At 33.9% G+C, this 18,448-nt stretch overlaps 3 protein-coding genes across 3 annotated transcripts; 2 read left to right on the top strand and 1 right to left on the bottom strand.

The window, feature by feature from the left end:
• Positions 1-2,336: 2,336 nt before the first annotated feature.
• On the bottom strand, positions 2,337-3,587 carry TRIADDRAFT_58882 (uncharacterized protein; the record flags this gene model as incomplete). Its single annotated transcript, XM_002114865.1, has 1 exon — positions 2,337-3,587. One exon carries the CDS (start codon positions 3,585-3,587, stop codon positions 2,337-2,339), a length of 1,251 nt encoding a protein of 416 aa, XP_002114901.1.
• A 1,581-nt stretch (positions 3,588-5,168) lies between these two features.
• Positions 5,169-8,927, top strand: TRIADDRAFT_63359 (uncharacterized protein; the record flags this gene model as incomplete). Its single annotated transcript, XM_002115054.1, has 9 exons — positions 5,169-5,253; positions 5,345-5,449; positions 5,566-5,708; positions 7,172-7,235; positions 7,512-7,606; positions 7,685-7,894; positions 7,960-8,073; positions 8,152-8,415; positions 8,495-8,927. The coding sequence occupies 9 exons, from the start codon at positions 5,169-5,171 to the stop codon at positions 8,648-8,650; spliced, it is 1,236 nt and encodes a 411-aa protein (XP_002115090.1). The 3' UTR covers positions 8,651-8,927.
• Positions 8,928-10,030: 1,103 nt separating this feature from the next.
• TRIADDRAFT_58880 (uncharacterized protein) lies at positions 10,031-16,510 on the top strand (the record flags this gene model as incomplete). Its single annotated transcript, XM_002115053.1, has 21 exons — positions 10,031-10,074; positions 10,436-10,486; positions 11,014-11,153; positions 11,468-11,527; positions 11,889-11,953; positions 12,171-12,242; positions 12,391-12,508; positions 12,765-12,897; positions 13,008-13,091; positions 13,170-13,256; positions 13,337-13,421; positions 13,485-13,541; positions 13,712-13,809; positions 13,920-14,004; positions 14,110-14,547; positions 14,799-14,865; positions 14,952-15,004; positions 15,090-15,197; positions 15,612-15,707; positions 15,833-15,978; positions 16,087-16,510. 21 exons carry the CDS (start codon positions 10,031-10,033, stop codon positions 16,508-16,510), a joined length of 2,511 nt encoding a protein of 836 aa, XP_002115089.1.
• Positions 16,511-18,448: the final 1,938 nt, after the last annotated feature.

Raw genomic sequence — 18,448 nt, 5'->3', positions numbered from 1 at the left:
AATGGTATAAGCTTGCCATTCAACGCTGTTATTCTCTTCCTTCATTGTTGGTCCGACTTAATGTTAAAATAAAATGTTACCGTAGATAGATAATATATTTTTTGGCTAAGTTGATATCATTATTACTTTGCTTGCTATAATCCTAACATACTTTACTGGGTTATCATTTTCTAATGGATTTTATTCGGATTATATTACAAGGAATACACATATTTGCTGATAATTGCAATAAGAATATACTCGTATTATGCCTTACTATCATAGCAAGTACTTAACTGGTGATAACCTCATTACTAATATACTCAGATTTATTTGATCTAGTCAAACTTACTAATTCAACGTCGATAGCCCAGATTTCTTTACTATCTTAGATATCATAGCAATAACGGTATCTTACAAAACACTAATAAACGTTGCTAATAATAATAATCTTGAATCATTAGTATAGTCTTCTAATTTATTATCTGAATTATTTTAAATTTCCATTACGTACTGTAGGTATAAATCAATACAAATAGAAAAGGTCATCAATTTTATTAGATAAAATGAGTTCAAAGTACTCAAAATTTGCGCAGGATGACATTCCCTTTGATAGGTATTAACATGAAATAGATTACCTCTCTAACATTAATTCAGTCTAACCGATACTGAGGTAGTTATAAATTATCATTTAAGAATCAAAACGACTTAATTTGTACTACAGCATGACCTCTAGCAGGATGTCATTAACTGATCAAGATTATGCAATGATAATAATGGAATGAATAATTTGATAGTTGTGATGCATTTATAGTATTAGGCTATACAGGTTAGGAATGACAGTGTACTGTCATGGTCATTACAGAAATAATAGCATATGCGATCTCTAACTACTAAAGTATATGGGCATAATTTATTTTCCTAACTGGTAGCAACCAGACTATGCAAATAAATGCAATGCAACATGGCTAATATAATTATAATGATATGTATTATTTTCGCATCGAAAGGAATTACGCCAGTATGATTGACAGTACAACATTATTTTTAATAAATAGCATATCCTAATGAGGTATTATTAATGTTCGCTCGTGTCAATATTCTGATTATTAAATCATACACTATTTAGAAGGTTTATGTCAGATACAGCTAGATTATTAAGTAATTCCAAAGATCATTTAAAAAATTTTACTATCTATTTTACAGCAGAGTGTGGTAGTTTAAGGGGATTGATTGTGTGTTATCATTCTGATTTACTTTAGTTGTGCCATATGTGCTGTACCCATAAAACCATTGCAGAATATACAGAATCGGTTATTATGGGTCAGCGGGAATACGCATATTTATTATTACGCAAATACTACACTCGCTATAGATGATCTAATTTAGACACAATCGAAAAAAGCTCAATGATGCAATTAGTCATTAATTAGATTTTAAAAAATAAAGCTTTATTTAATTCTTACGAATCAATAAATTAAATCATAACAACACCCGATTTACAGTATCAACGGTTGAAATGATTTAGGGTTACCTTGTTGATATAATCATTTGTATAGCAACCGCTCAAAAGGGAAATTCGTCAGAATCTGACATTATATATATCAGCATGACAGCTGCTTCAATTTTATATAATTGTTAGTGTGTAGAAGTCTCTGGTTTAATATACTATCTAAATAGTGCACATAAACCTCATTTAAGTTAGGGAGCTGATATTAAATGCAACTATAGATAGGTATAGTTGGCATTAGTCGATTACTTCATTGATTAATACACAAATATATTGCAATATCGTTAAGTATATGTCGGAATGGAATGAGATAATAAAATAATAGTTGAGAAATGTGTCCTATTTCCTCGAAGTAGGTCATTAGCATAAAAACGTAATAGTCGGATAATACACGTACGAAGCTGAATTAATAAAAGAAAACTTGTTTTCTAATTTAATATTGAAGCCATGATCACAGCTCAACTAATGAATATAGTGCTGTAGATGGTGACGACACTTTGAAGTCCAAATTTGAGTCATAGCAGCGTCTATTATCTGCTAATAGTCATAACTGTTAGTATATATGCAATAATGTACAAGTAATCAGAGCATTTGATCAATGAATTAATATTATTACGGCTGGAATAATACAAAATAGGCATCTCATACGTATAATATCGTACTGTTTCGTAGTAATAAAACAATTTTAGATTGTATTGCTATCAAAATAACTGAACGTATCCAAGAATTTTTACTTCCGATGATATAACATCAACTAAGATTGTGTTAGAAGTGAATATTTCAATTAGATCTCGTAACAGTCATTACAACTTTAGCGCCAAGATCATGCGATGATTCAATTTTAAATTTAATATTCCTGTTCAGCCAAAACTTGCTTTAATGCTTCTTCGTAAGTAAGTCGAGGCCTTCTATTTTCCTGAATATACCGTTTGGTATCTTGCAGTGTGACATAATGATAAGAATTCGACTGGATATTATCAATTTCGGCGTTATAAAGCCTCCTGTTTGAGTCCACAAAGTTCTTCGTTAAATTTAGTTGATCTCGTAGCATGTTATTCAGAGCGACAGTCATAGGGTTATAAGCAGTTACCGCTTCTAATGCATCGGGGCTGATTACGTGTGTTGCAATAGGCGCTGGATCTAAATATTCATGGCCATAACTTGGACCGATCGATGTTTGGATGTTACCTTGCCTAGGAGGTGAGTCTGTTTGAACTTCAGCGTCTTTTACGATAATATCTTTGGAATTCGACTTTGTGTTTACTACAGAGCGACGACTGGAAGAGGTAGTATCGCTGCTGGTTGAGTAGTCGGTGTCGGAAGTTGCGCTACGAGACAAAATAAGGGACTCTTTACGCGCGCTACTGTCTTCAGTTACAAAATCGTCCGTAGAATAATGCAAACTTTCAATATCTGACTGAATAGACTTGTGGACAGAATGTGTTTCATCACGGATAGTCTGTATCGATGATTCTAAGTTAGAAATGGACTTTATATCTTCTGCTAGACTATTCTGAGATCTATTATCACTTGAAATATTATCTTGTGATTTGATGGAAGAATAATCATCATCACGATCGTAGGAATCGTGATTGACATCCTCTTCTATTTCTTCGGCGCTTTCTCTATGAGAGCTAAGTTCCTCGTTTATTTCATTAGTATCGCTCAACAGCTCATCGATGTTGTGAACTTGCAACTGGAAAGATTCAGAAGGCGAAGCGGTACTCTTAGTTTGTGAATCGTTGAATAGGTCATCATCATCAGGTATTGACTGTAAATCTTGCATATTAGGGACTGCACTGTCAATGGAGTTGGTTGAGCTATTTGCAGACCTAACCATGGATCGGTTGGATATGGAGTGATTGATTTGTTGTAACGGTTGTGATGTTGAGTCAAGACTGCTGTTGGCTCGAACCTGATTATCTTGCTCCATGTCTCCATCAGAGTGATCCTCTGATATTGAGATGCTTGATACATCAATATCTTCATCGCTTAACGATAATTTGAATTTTCGAGTATGATCTGGTTTGGAAGTTGTCTTCTTGGATAGATTTTGAAGGTAAGCTTGAATATCTTCGTCATCTTCACTGGACGCCATTATTATTCTATACTGTACGCAAGACCTAGCTGCAGACCATCAAGGCCTCGAGCTGCACCATGACAACGGATAGAATATATATTTTATTTATATTTATACTGTCCTGTCTTCGGTAGTCCACTATTTACTATTGTACGGTACAGTTGTAAAGGGTAAGTTGACTGGGAGTTGTGTTTATTGCAGGTGCTGTACTTTATAGTGTACGGTAGAGTACCATCGAAGGATTGTGGAATCGTGGACGCTCGTCATGGCCTCAAGTAGTTCTAGACAAATGGAAAATTGTTTGCTCCATCTACTCTTCAGTTCAGCAAGCGTTCTCCGCTTGTTATCATCGCCATGATAATACTTGCACTTTCGCCAGAGTCTACTGTACTGTATATTGCAGACTAAAGTACATTATGTAGTCAATGATAGAGTTATCCGACGAAAGACGAGGATGACTGCAGCCTGAAATTTCATTTATATTGCACCGCAGACTTGTGCTTTAGCTAACATCAAATAGTCCCTAACTGCACTCGATCTGCAGTCCTGTACTAGTCTACTAGATTTGCTACAAGCATTACTTAGTAGTTGGAGACAGTGAGTACAGTGCAGTTTAAAAATCGACAACTGGTATGCCAGTGCCGTTTTAAAGTAGCATCGACAGTACTGTATATTTTAGGGAAAATTAACTATATTTTATTGATCTTTCATCAAGTAGTCCCTAACTGCACTCGATCTGCAGCACTCTGCTAGTCTAGTAGATTCGCTACAAGCATTACTTCGTAGTTGGAGACAGTGAGTAAAGTGTAGTTTGAAAATCGACGACTGGTATGCCAATACCGTTTTAAAGTAGCATCGACAGTAATGTATATTCTATTGATATTTGATCAAGTAGTCCACAACTGCACTCGATCTGCAGCACTCTGCTAGTCTAGTAGATTCGCTACAAGCATTACTTAGTAGTTGGGTGAGTACAGTGTAGTTTGAAAATCGACGACTAGTATGCCAGTACCGTTTTAAAGTAGCATCGACAGTACTGTATATTTTTATGGATATTTTAATCACTTTCAACATCAACCAATTTCAGTCGAAGGCAGTAAGTCTAAGGTCTACTCATTGCATTCTAAACTGGAGTAGGATTACTGACGACAGCAATCCTACACGGTGATCTTCTAATGAAGAGCACTATGGCTGTATTGAATAATATTCCAACTGAGTATATTCCGTATATTGTACACTCTTAAGCTTTGATGATGAAATTGGTGAAGAAGAAAGTCCAAGATGGACGGTGCTGTTGGTTGGATGATGAAGCGAGTACGCACGCGCATCGCCAATCACCATGGAGTACGCATGTCTGATTCGAGAATGTCCCATCGTTCAACTGTCGGAGCCCTTGTGATTGGATAATAACAATATAGACCAATCAGAATTCTCCACGCCATCATCGACTCCGTTGTCTGTGACACACGTGCCCAACCTCATTCCCACAGTGGTGCGTGGTATTTCACGACCTGGTATGACTAAGCAAGGATATTAAATCGACTCATCACTTGGTAGACTTGCAACATTGGACGCGAGCGAAGCAACTGGTAAAAAAAGATGATGAGGATAGCGTTACTTTGCTTGGCACTTTCTAGTCTTGTCATTGCCGACCCTACGGCCTACTTCGTTGAAAAATTCGACAGTAAGTAGTGGCAAGCAATTGTTACTCAAGTTAATTTGCTCTATCTAGTTTTAAGCGATCATTTTTATAATCCAATTTTTGATTGTCGTAGGCCCCGACTGGGAGAGCCGATGGGTTCAATCGACAAGCAAAAGCGATTATGGAAAATTTGTGTTGACTGCTGGTAAATTTTATGGTGATGCTGAGAAGGACAAAGGTATCAATTCAATTTACACAGTTTGCTGACCTGAGCGAGGCTGTAGAAAAAAAAAAAATGACACAAATTAACCTGCAATACATCTAATTATTCATAAATGTCATGTCTGCACATAGGTATTCAAACTAGCCAAGATGCACGCTTTTATGCCGTCAGTGCTAAATTAGATAAACCATTTAGCAATAAAGGCAAAGCGTTGGTCCTCCAATTTACCGTCAAGCATGAACAAAGTATTGATTGCGGTGGTGGTTATATCAAGGTAAATCGTATATGCAGTATTTTGAAGAATGGTAGTTTGATGTAGAAATTACTTTTTTCAAACGAGTACATATCGATCGAGTTCGCCATGGTTTTTTTTTGTTCCTGTACTAGAGTACCTTCTACTGAAATAGGTTTTTTTTTTAACTTTCGATTCGATAGAATGAGTTCCATATTTTGTCTAGCCCTACTAAACTTACAATGGTTTTACTGAATTATCTTTAATCATGACGTACCAGTACAGAATCAACTCTTTTTATTAACGGAATTAGTATTCTGTGTCATACTTTCTTGGCCTACAATTCAAACTCCGAACTAGTATTTGTTTATAAAAACCCATATGACTATGGACTTGATTACCGCATAGGATTATTACATAGGAATAAGAACAGGAGTATTGTTTAACTTGATCCCATTTATACAGTATGCTCACTCTGCGTGCTGAAAGTGTTTTAGATACAAGAGATGCAAATTGACCAACTCCACAACTTGCGATTAGCAGTAAATTTGCAAGTGTTCTTTTAGGCAGTACAACACAATAGGCTCATGATAGACTTTAGAGCTTATTATTGCACGTAATTTTACAGTTTTCAGGTGTATCTATGGACTTACATATTTGATTTTATGGTGATCTTACTAGTCCACTGTGTATAATATATGTACTGCAATTGACCGATCTTACCATTTAGGTATAAGCATCATTTTACCTCTTTCCAGGGTATTTCCATCCTTAATATTAGTCTTCAAAATTTTGAATCGTACTCTTCTGTACTGTGAGCGCACTTACGTTTTGATAAGCCTAGTAAATACTTACTGTGTTACATATAATCTTGCTTTGTAAATGATATTTCCTGGTATGATCCAAGCGCATTTGTAGATAGTTGTATCTTACTAGCAAATCACTTGTTATACGTAAGCTGCGATTTATATCTAGGAAATGATAATGGATTACTACCTAGTGTAAATATTGTGATTAACTTAACTCAGATCATTTAGGTTAATTTAATTATGATCGACCATGAACTTGTTACTCTATACAGTTTAAGAGTATATACGAACAAGGTGCAGCACTAGTGATACTTTATTATTAATGCAGGAACATAATTATTTCCGATGGCATAGAATTTAGCAGTTCAGTTATTAAAGAAAATTTTAAATTTGATTGTTTCATCAATTTGTGATGAATCGATCACTATTTTCCTTTTGACCCAGTGTTGTGTCTGTTATAAACTAATTGAGCTAAATCTATTATTTACTGTAGAGTAGACAAATTGCGTGAAATTTTTGGCTTTAGTACACATTGAATTGTAAAAATGAGCATAATTAACCTGACTTTAACAATTGTATTTACAATTTGGCTGTTAATGTCTTGCATCTATTAGCTGCTTGTCTGTTCTTTTGGATTTCGTACTTGCTTTATCTAAAACATACCTATTAAGCAATTATTATAATTATTATTGACAGCTTTTCCCTAGTTCGCTAAATCCAAAGAAAATGAATGGTGATTCTCCGTACAATATTATGTTCGGTACGTTATTGAAAAAATTTGGAAACTTTAGAAATTTGAAATATTTTATGTATAGTATACGATATTCTGTAAGACTATAGCAGTTGCTTTTGAATGCCATTATTTTCATTCGCCTACAATAGATTGATTATTATTAAACAATTTAGAACAAAGTGTTCACATGTGTGCCTGTTACTGTAAATAAGATTTTAGTCGTTCAACATCCTGCATGATAACCATTTTTTCGAGATATTTGTAAGGAATGATGATATAACTAATTTGTTATCAACATTTTAGGTCCTGACATTTGCGGTTATAGTACCAAGAAGGTACACGTTATTTTAAATTATCAAGGCGAAAATAAATTAATCAAGAAAGAAATTAAGTGCAAGGTAACGTATTTTCTTGGATGTCTATTATTGTTTGGATTGTTGCCAGTTTATTAAAGTATAAAACATTTGTAATGACAGGATGACGAATTAACTCATTTATATACGCTAATCCTTAAATCCGACAATACCTACGAAGTCAAAATTGACAACGAAAGCGTAGAATCTGGTAAATTGGAAGATGATTGGGCTTTACTACAACCTAAGAAGATCAAAGATCCTAATGCGAAGAAGCCAGAAGATTGGGACGACAATGCAAAGATTGACGATCCCGAGGACAAAAAACCCGATGTGAGTTACTACCCTGATACAATTTATGTTTGAGAATTTAAAGTAAATTTTATTCTTCTGTTTAGGGTTGGGATAAAGCAGAACACATTCCTGATCCTGAGGCGAAAAAACCAGAAGACTGGGATGATGAAATGGATGGAGAATGGGAACCACCTATGATCGATAATCCTGAATTTAAGGTAATACTTGAAATAGCATATCAGTTGTAATTGGATACGTTTTGAATGATATGGTATTGTGATCATTTTACAATTTAGGGTGAATGGAAGCCAAAGCAAATTGACAATCCTAAATATAAGGGAGAATGGGTACACCCAGAGATTGATAACCCAGATTATAAAGAAGACTCGAACCTTTATTTGTTTGAGGATAACGCGTATGTTGGTTTCGATTTGTGGCAAGTGAAAGCTGGAACTATTTTCGACAACGTATTGGTTACTGATGATATCGATTACGCCAAGAAATTTGGAGACGATACATGGGGTCAGACTAAGGGACCAGAAACAAAAGCTAAGGAAGTGGTGAGCCAATAATTAATAGTTGTCACAAATAAGGTGTAACGAATCTTGACTAATGAATGCTATTGATTAATTTCTTCAGATTGACAAAAAGAAAGCTGAAGAAGAGGAAAAGAAGAAGAAGGAAGAAGAGGAGAAGAAGAAATCAGAAGAAGGTCAAAAAGAAGAAGAAGCAGAAGCGGAAGAAGAAGAAGAAGAAGAAGAGAAAGATAGTAGCAAGAGCAAAGACGAATTATAACCTTGATTTTTTTTCTTTATCTGCTGATTAGCAGTTTCCATTTTATAACTTTAACCTATGAATAGGTTTATTGTTATCAGAATTTGTATCATGTCGTCTAGATGCTGCTAGATCATTTTGCGAATAAACTTGATAATATTGTTATTGCTGAAATAGAATAGTTATTCTATCGCATTGATGATAGAAAATTTGAATTGTTTATTTCATACAAATATTCCCTTCATGTCTGATTTTGTAGTCATTTTCATCTTTAACTTACTGGCGTATGAACTTTATGTTATTGTATTATGATACGGTATAATAAATAAAAGCTAACTTTAAATGAGAACTTGGTGCAAAGGATACTGATGGACAGACAGACTACTGTAACGCACTGCAAAGTGTACAGTGTCAGTACTGTACGCTACAATTTTTGCTACTGTACAGTAGTCATTTGCATGAGTGGGCTACAGTACTGTACGTAACGTACTGTAATACTGTAGAGGACGGTCCCAGACCGAGACCAGAGTGTCAACTGCAGCCATGTCCCACGTGATGTGTTAGCTATAAAAAAAAAGGCGGGAAATGTTCCATACTGTGACTGTACTCTACACTCAGTGTATAGCTACTGCGGGTGTTGTTAATCAGCTGTCTGTACCTTAGACAGTATGTATACTGTACAGTGTATATTAACAGCATCCAAAATTCCGTATGCAAGTCCTTGGAAGGGGAATCTCGTCGCCTTGATGTTAGAATTGATTAAGAATTTCTTTCCATTTGCGATATTTTAAGCGAGTACAATCAGATTTGGTGATTAGTTAAGATCCTTTAGACCAATTCAGATATACTACTAGTAATCTGCGACTTGATACAGGTTACAACTTACATCAATAACTGAATTTTCAACGCACTTGATGTTCTTTGAAGCTTTTCAGGTTAGCTAGCCTTTTGGATTATCATTCATAGTAGTGGCGATTATTTTAGTGGCCTTAACTTCATGTTGTTTAGACTGCTTGAATCTTAATATCCTGCAGAATTTTGTACTATATTAGCGTTACAACGGGATAATGGCTTCGATAATAATTTATCAATGGCACATATTAAGGCTTTGACAGCCACGGATTTGTAGCCAATACAGTAGTACAGGAGAAAATGTTTGTATTGCTGCAACTTTGAATGTTTTAGTACTAGTAACGAGTATACAGTACCTATGTAGTAGACAGTAGACGCGTATACTAGAATTATTTTTACTATTATTACGCTACTCGTATGATTAGTATACAACAGAAATATATTCGCATGATAAGAGATATACCATTGGTAGATATCAGTTAGTAAAGTGATTTGATGTGACATTATGATTCCATTATTCTACTGCCCAGGAAAACTGACCTATCCAAGATGGCTACAAATGAAAATTTACCTGAGATAATGACCAAGCTCTGGTATGCTCTTGTGATTGGTGAACCATGCCAATATTGTTATTGTACTATAGGATACGTAGTAATAAGGCTAGATTTAAAGGAGAGAGCTAGAATGACGATGATAACGATGACTTGATTTGCTGATTCCCTCATCTACTTTATTCTGGGCTATGTTAAGTTGAGATCGAGTAGACTTACGTGTTTTTACTCGTATAGGAACTAGCGAATAAAAGACGATTATGTAGCTGTGATGTCATCTCGTTGTCTTGTAATACTATCAGTACAATACTGTATAATGTGTAATGCTTCTTTAGAAGCAAAGAATAAGAAAATAGTTCCAGTTAGATGCTAAAATTTATTATTTTGCTCTTGTTATAACTAGGGATAGTAAGGCACAAGGGGAGCAGGAAGAGTTACATTTGCTTAAAGGAAGGTAATAACAACTACACTATTTAATATAGAAATTGCGATCGATAGCATTCAATGAGCTACGTTATTGGTGCATTATAGCGCATAATTTATGCATCTGCCATTTTGCGTTATACTGTTCGTATTCTACCTAATAAATCATCGCTCGTAGAAACGGCCATAGTCAAGAGTAATCACCAGTTTTCGGCAGTCATATGCCATTGACGTTACATTATGTCATTGCATAAGATATGCTCGTATTACATTTATTTCGGTAGTATAATCTTTCATCTCAAAAACACTAACAGCTTTCGTCTTGCATACTCTCGTTAAGTGCGGCGCAACCTAAATATACGCGTACAGGTAACTTAGGTCATGAACTATAGAATTGATAAAGTACGTACACCTGTACGCGTACTGATATGTGTAATGTACGATGGCAACTACGCTGTAGCATCTATTTAATCATACCAAACTATATATATTATATAATATTACTGCTATCTAGGTTGCCTCATTCTTTTTAACTGATATCTTTATTCTTCTATATAGTGATTGTAATCTCACGATTGATATCACTGAGAAATGTTTACGTTTAGCACAGCGAAGTGCTTATCAACTCCATACAGAAACCAGTGCTACTAAAAGGATACAGAAGTTTTTTTTACTAGGTAGCCTGAATATTAATAAAGGTATGCAAGATTAACCATAGTTCTGATACTTCTATAGTAATCAGGGATAGTAATATTGCTACACTTAGAATGGCTTTTGATATACGGTATTTGGTCGGCGTTCAATTTCATAACCTAAAAGAATGTAATACCCAATGTATATACAAGTGATGTAAAGTTTAATATTCTATTCATTCATGTAAACTGTGATGATAGTTAAAATAGATTATAAAGGTGCTGTGAATACAACTAAATTACTCTGAGTAGAGTGCCATTGATATAACTAAAATACAAGCTATTACCGTGATAAGAATTTTAGATAATCTTGTTGCTAGATGATAGAGTCATAATAAACATCGATCGTTTCGATCCTGGAAGGATAATAGACAGAAAAGGTAAGATATATAATATTTTTTGTTTTGGGGTATTTTACTGACCATGATTTATTTTCCCGAAGTAGTCAATACAGTAATTCATTATAATTTTTAAATTCAATGTCTTGTTTACGGCCTTTTGTGATATAGATACTTTATTTTTTTATTGAGTAGCCCAAATAGACTCGGTTACTTGCTAAATTTAATATAGACTATTTATACTTTTTTAGCAATGTCAGTATATTGCTATCGTAAGCACAGATGTTGTTACTGTTGATAACGTGCGCTATTACATGAAGCGTAGCTTTGCTATTATTACTTTGATATATCTTTTTTCATTTAATTCTCTTACTACTATTTATTTCGATATAACTAATTGGAGAAGGAAACAAGTCTCTTCATGTTCCAACTGCTGTAATCCCTGGTGATGTGATTATACCCTTATCTGTAAGTTAGTTGCAGCACTTTTACCTGTCATTGTTCTTTTTCGGATCTTGCGAATTTTATCATATTACCAATAATGTCATTTATGAATAATTGATGTATTAGATTAAGTTATCAGTTCTGGATGAGAGATACATATATTCTACTACACTTACAGTGGACGTGCTATATGCTATGCAGCCTTAAAATCTCTTGTCTTGTTTCTACCAAATTATCTTAGATGCAATTGGCCTGCTTAGGGTCGGAAGGCGTGTCGCCATTCAGCATCAGTGAATATTATGATGCATTTCAGGTACTGATTGATAGTTTATAATAGTTTTGACATAATAGATTGGCTTACTACAGCCATCGTAATTACAAAGTGTTATTGTATACCTTTAGTAAATTAGCTAGTGTTAAAGATAACTGTAATTTTTATATATGTACATGTACTTATGCAGACCTTAACAAAAAACCTGAAGCTATCGTGTGACAGTGTGGATATCAAGGACATGCTTTCTTTAAAGATTCATGCTACATATTATGTAGATAGTGATGAAATTTCTATTAATGTTACAAGTAAGCAACATAAATGTTACAAATCATGTTATGTATAGAACTGTAGTATCGAAACATTATAACGATGCTGTTAAGGTTTACTAGCGTTACCTGATACTCTTTAACTTTTAGGCTTATGTAACATATCTCAATATATACAGTAGTAACAGTACGTTAGGAGTCTTCCTCTCTTAGTTGTCTGTTCTTAGTAAATTTTGGTAATAAGAATCGGCCGACAAAATTGGACTAATGTGTTTGAACTAATGTATTAATTTAGGTGGGGTCGTTGTTCCATCTGCTTTAATTACCGCTGTTCCTATTTTACCGGTGTCAATCGTACCAACTGCTTTAGCACGTAGCTTGTCTGGTCCTTTACATTTGAGTAATTTCCAAGATACACAAAAGTCGGGGTACAGTTACCATAAATACGAATATTATTTTACCTTTCTTTACTATTAGTTCTATTTAAATATCTTATAGTAACTGTAGCATTGTTTAACCTGGATACTTTTCATCTTAGGTATGTAGCCATAAATAATTCCCATAATTTACTACTGGTTTTGGATTCAGATCCGAAGCTATCTTCTATACCTCTAGTTGGAATGTGCGTAGAGAAATTTCATGATTCTTTCAACGCGTATTTTATAACCGCTTCCACTAACCATTTCCATATATTTTGCAGATGGGTTGATGGGGTAATAAGCATCCACCATCCTTATGTATGGTCAGCTTGCATGAGATATCTCTATAGCCAAAGGCTTACAAACAAGTAAGTCGGGAATTCAATTTTGATATTAACTATAGCGCTATTGTGTATTAAACATTTTGTATCAATCGTTCTTCTGTTAGAATTCGTGATGGATCAACTGGATTTATACTAGTTTTGTATACGCAAACTAGACCTAAACCAGAATTTTGGGAATGTTCATTTTCGGTTAGTATGAATGCTGGAATATCTGTTATTGAATTCATTCTAAATACTAGAAATTAATTTTAGGGAAAGTCTGATAAGTTTCTTTATTGCCAAGCCAGTGATGATATTTTCATGGAGAAGGTATTTAATAATCGATTCTGTATATTACCGAATAGTCTAATACCTGGAATAGCAGTATTTACTGATTAGCAATACATTTTAAGTAACGCTACATATAAACTGTCGGATTATTACGAATCTTCTTAAGTCATGTTGTTATTAATATGAATTCTAAAATTGATCATAAACAGGTCGCTAAAACTAGAAACGAGTATATGCGTTTACAACTCGTACCAAATTATATGAATAGTGCTTTTCTCAGAGCAAAAGAAAGTTTTATAATGGAAAGGTAACGTATTGACGATTGACGTAAACAATATTAATGTGTGTTAGAAGTATGGGATATACATTATCTAAAATATTTATAATCTTCGCCAACATCTCATAATTTTTTCGCAGTAATAGCGGCGAAAAGCGAGATTTTATAGATTCTAAATCACCTGAACCACGACCTACCCCTACCCCATATTCTAGGGATATTCAGGTAAGATTATCTTGTGAGTAAATTTCAGTTCTTTGCGCAGCTTAGAAACTCTTAGTATATTTAACGCGATATTTTTATATTAAATTCATATCATTAATCTAATAGAATATAAAAGGTTTACCTGATCAAGAAGTAGCTAACGGCTTGAATGAGTTAAGTCTTTCAGTCGAGGACGATACGTCGTGTACTTCGGATTCTGATGATTGTATCGACCAAGAGGTACCGGGTGTAATTGCTAGTGAAGATGATAATGTTGATAAAGATTTAAGAAATCCAGCAGCGGCAGCCCAAGAAGAATCCTTAAGTAACACTGCAGCGGTTGTAGAAATTAATCATTTAGCGTGTGATACAGATCAGACGGTCAAGCAATCAAATTCGGTTGTGAAGGACAGAAATATCGAGTCATTGAAGGACGATAAGTTAGCCGATGATATGTCCACAAAGGCATTAAATGCAGGAGTAGGCGATGAATTAAATGAAACTTACGAAACTCTAGCACAAACAGAGCTAAAGAAGCTCTCAGCTCTGGCTCATGTAAGAAGGGTAAGTTAGTTTGAAATTCAATCATTTACGGCGTATAAGTTATGATACTACTAGAGTCTATTAATAGGCACGTGAACAGCTAGCTAAGGAGGAGTCCGAAATACTAGCAGAATTAAGGGATATTAGAAATGTACGACTTGTCCAGTTGCTTAATATTAATATTAATTATATTCATATGATTTTATTTGTTTTGTATATACGTACCACTCATCATTATACGAATACTTCATTCTGTTTTTGTTCCGTCATAGAGGAAGGAATTGATTTGGACGGCGTTGACGAATGGAGAGGAAAGAAAGGCGGTACCGTTCGGAAATGGTAATATAAAGATGTTGTGATATATTGGAACATGAATTACGATTCAACGCATGAGAGTTTTTGTGTATCTTTTCGTATTACTGCAGGTAATGAATCTTTCAATGTTGAAGACGATAAATCTAAATCCTTGCCATCAATGGTATGCCTTCACCTGCTAGTGTACTGAATATGCAGTCCTAATATTTTGGAGCTGGTAGTAAATTATATGCTATATTTCTTTCCAGGATAGCCAAGGTGATGGTCGCCTTAGCAATGATTCTTCAATAGTGCAGTCGGACTCTGATTCTGATAATAGAAAAGTATCTATAAATCAAGGCAATGCAGGAGAAAAGGTAATATATTAATTCATATCATATATTTATATGTATGTATATATAACATATACTCGTATATGGCAAAGAGATAGACAAAATATTGCAAAAGCAATAAATCTAAAATATTTTTAAATATTTTGTTATTAGTTAATCGAGCAAAATTCCAACAATTCGTGAGTATACTATTTTCAATACTTCAATTAAAGCTGATGAGATTTTTATGCTTTAATTTTTACGAAGCGAAGTTTTTTATTGAATCCTTTTGTCTTTCAGAATTATTCATCACAGTTTACCCAGCACTAAATCTGATAGCCTAATTGCAGAAACCGAACGTAGTCAGGGATCAGCAACAATCGTTAGTGTAGCTTTAATTGATTTTGTCTTCTTAGTTCTTACGCGATATTAAGTAGCAGATTTTGTACTTTCTTTTAGGGTCAAGATAGTTCGATCGCTAGTGCTAGTAGTAAAGAAGAATCAAAACTGATTGTGGAAAGAACTCATGAAATACAGTTACATAAGATTACGAAGGTATGAGTGGTTATTATTTGTACTTGTACTGTACACACAAAAACTATATGTGTAGGTAACGCGAAATGATGTATAAAAGGATAGAACCCTTACAAGTAGTTTGGAAATTTGAATTTGTAATATAGGAATGGAAGAAATTCAATACTGGTAAGGACGGGCAATGGGACAAGGAAAATTCTATTACATCTATGTCGCACCTAATTCCTGATATGGACAGACAAGATGAAGTTAACTTTAAAAAGACAGTAGGAAAGATTACCGATAACAGATTGTAAGTTATTTGTGTAATGATAGATAAGCACATATTGTATTATTTAATTGAGATTGTATATAACGTTTGGCTTAACATCTATTAATGGGCTCATTTATGCATTTGTAGTCTTCAAGGTTATTCCTTTGACGAATTTCCAGATGACGATTGCGAAAGTAGCTCTCATGAATCTACGAATATAGGCAGCAGTCTTGTCCCATCAGCTGAACGTATATGCGAGAAATACTTAAAACATTTTCGACCTTTACAGTCGCTAAAATATGACAACAATATGTCATTTGCAACGGTGCGTTACATGGAAAAACATAATCTATTAACTGTTAATGATAAAAACTTAGAGAAACATAAATATCATGAGACACCAATCAATGTCAATGAGATACCGAATAGTCATCGCTACAGAGCATCCATTACAGAATCAATAGAAATTATTGACAGATCAAATAATGAAGACACATTAAAGTCAAGCAAGAGGTCGAATATGAAAGTGCTAGATATCAGTAGACTAAAGCATTTACCGAAATTAATGTAGTAGAGCTTTATGCTTAAAATTCACTCAAGAACTATAATGCTATTGCAAAGATATATATATATTGCACCTAGTGATGTGAAGCTTGTTAATATCGTAATTATGATTATCGTACATGTAAAGCAGAGTCTAGATTTTTATTGAATGCAGTTGTAATAGAGACTATATCTATACCTTAAATTTTAACCTCAGTGATGCAGTTGATGAAGCATATGCTAGATGAATATACCGTTATTTATTTTTATTTTTGGTATCTTAATGCCATTAATCAGCAAATTGATAGTTACTGTTTATAACAAGTATATTGTACTGTACAGTATCCTGTACCTCTGTATAATATATATATATATATACTCTTGTATACAGTATATGCTTATATAATCAAGTAAATTATTGAACTTCGCACATCTACTCCTATTCTTCCCTGATTATTTGCCGTCTGAATTGGTGATGTAGACTCAGGACATTTAATATAAAACATCGCTGTATTGCTACTTCTAAGAAATTAAGATTTGAGAGCTCAAGTTCAAGTTAAACAGAATCTACTTACGTTATCTTGTTGCATGTTATATATTCGGCATACTCGATTATCAGGAATTTGTGATTGGCTCATTTTGCAGACTGCTGTTCAGTTTACTAGTTAGCGTGATTCTGAATCAGCCTAGTGTGTAGTATTGTAGTACTTGTATACAGTATAGCTAATTAAACAATTTCCTCATTCCGAAGTGGATCTACAGTACGCCTTTACGGTAAGATTTAGCACACTCATTTTATTCATCTGTATGCGTATTGATTAAAACAGACAAATTCGACTTTAAAAATTGAAATCTCAGGGACTACTGAAATAAATATCTACGGAAAATTAGAAGGTAGATTTTCAACAGTCGTTGAATGAGATTTCGACATGGTCCGCTAAATTAATTTCATTTAGTGTAATAAGTATAGCAAGATCGATATCCGATAGGACTACTAGCTATACAATATAATAAATAATAAAACAACACAAGGAACAAGATAGAGGAAGTGATCATTTTACAATCGCCATGAATCATCCGGTAGGTTTAATTGACAATTTCCTTACTATAAATTGGCTTTACGGCAAGGTTTAGGACGCGCTGTATGTATTATTATTTGTATATAAAAATAGACAAATTTAACCGAATCAATGCCGATGTGATGCCAACATTGATGTTGACCTGAGCCCAACTAAATTAAAAATTACCTTTTGTTTGGATTATTTTACGAGAGATAGCAAATAAACAATCAATTACCAAAACAGACTGTACAAATCTATCTTACCTATAAGCCATACAGACAAGGTAGATAAATGACAGCATTACAAAAGCTTAAAATATTCTACCTTCTGGAAAACAAATGTATTAAAAACGATGTTGATGTATCTGACGAATAAATAACTAATAGCGTATCGAAGTTGCAGTCCATCATCATTATTACTAGCTCAACGGTGAGAAGTATTTCTTTGTAATTAAAAATATCGATTAAAAAGCTGGAGGAAAATGGGCATCTTGATCCTTGTTTTCAAGTATCAATTTTCGGCCAATCTCCATCATATTTCTCGGTAAACTTATATTTAAAGTTACATAATTATACAATCCATAAGTAGTTATTACAGTAGTAGTATAGATTATTTCCGCTATCAGAATTTTCTTATTTTAAAGAAGAAAACACAAGATTGTCATACAAAGAATAAATAGGTCTACGTAGATGGTGATAATAACATCATCATATGTAAAAACGATGGAATAAAGTATTATCTGGTCATACTAGTAGTATAAAAACTGTATCATTTTTCTATTTCTAATGCAACGGGGGTCCTAAATTATTATGAAAATCACTGCATATTTATTACTCTATTTCAATAATGTTGCAAGGCTAAGCATGTATTGATCTATTAGCGTGCCATCATTAAATAGTCCATGC

This window comes from Trichoplax adhaerens, genomic scaffold (assembly GCF_000150275.1).
Source record: "Trichoplax adhaerens TRIADscaffold_9 genomic scaffold, whole genome shotgun sequence".
Lineage (NCBI taxonomy): Eukaryota > Metazoa > Placozoa > Uniplacotomia > Trichoplacea > Trichoplacidae > Trichoplax > Trichoplax adhaerens.
This window is presented reverse-complemented; position numbering and strand designations above follow the sequence as displayed.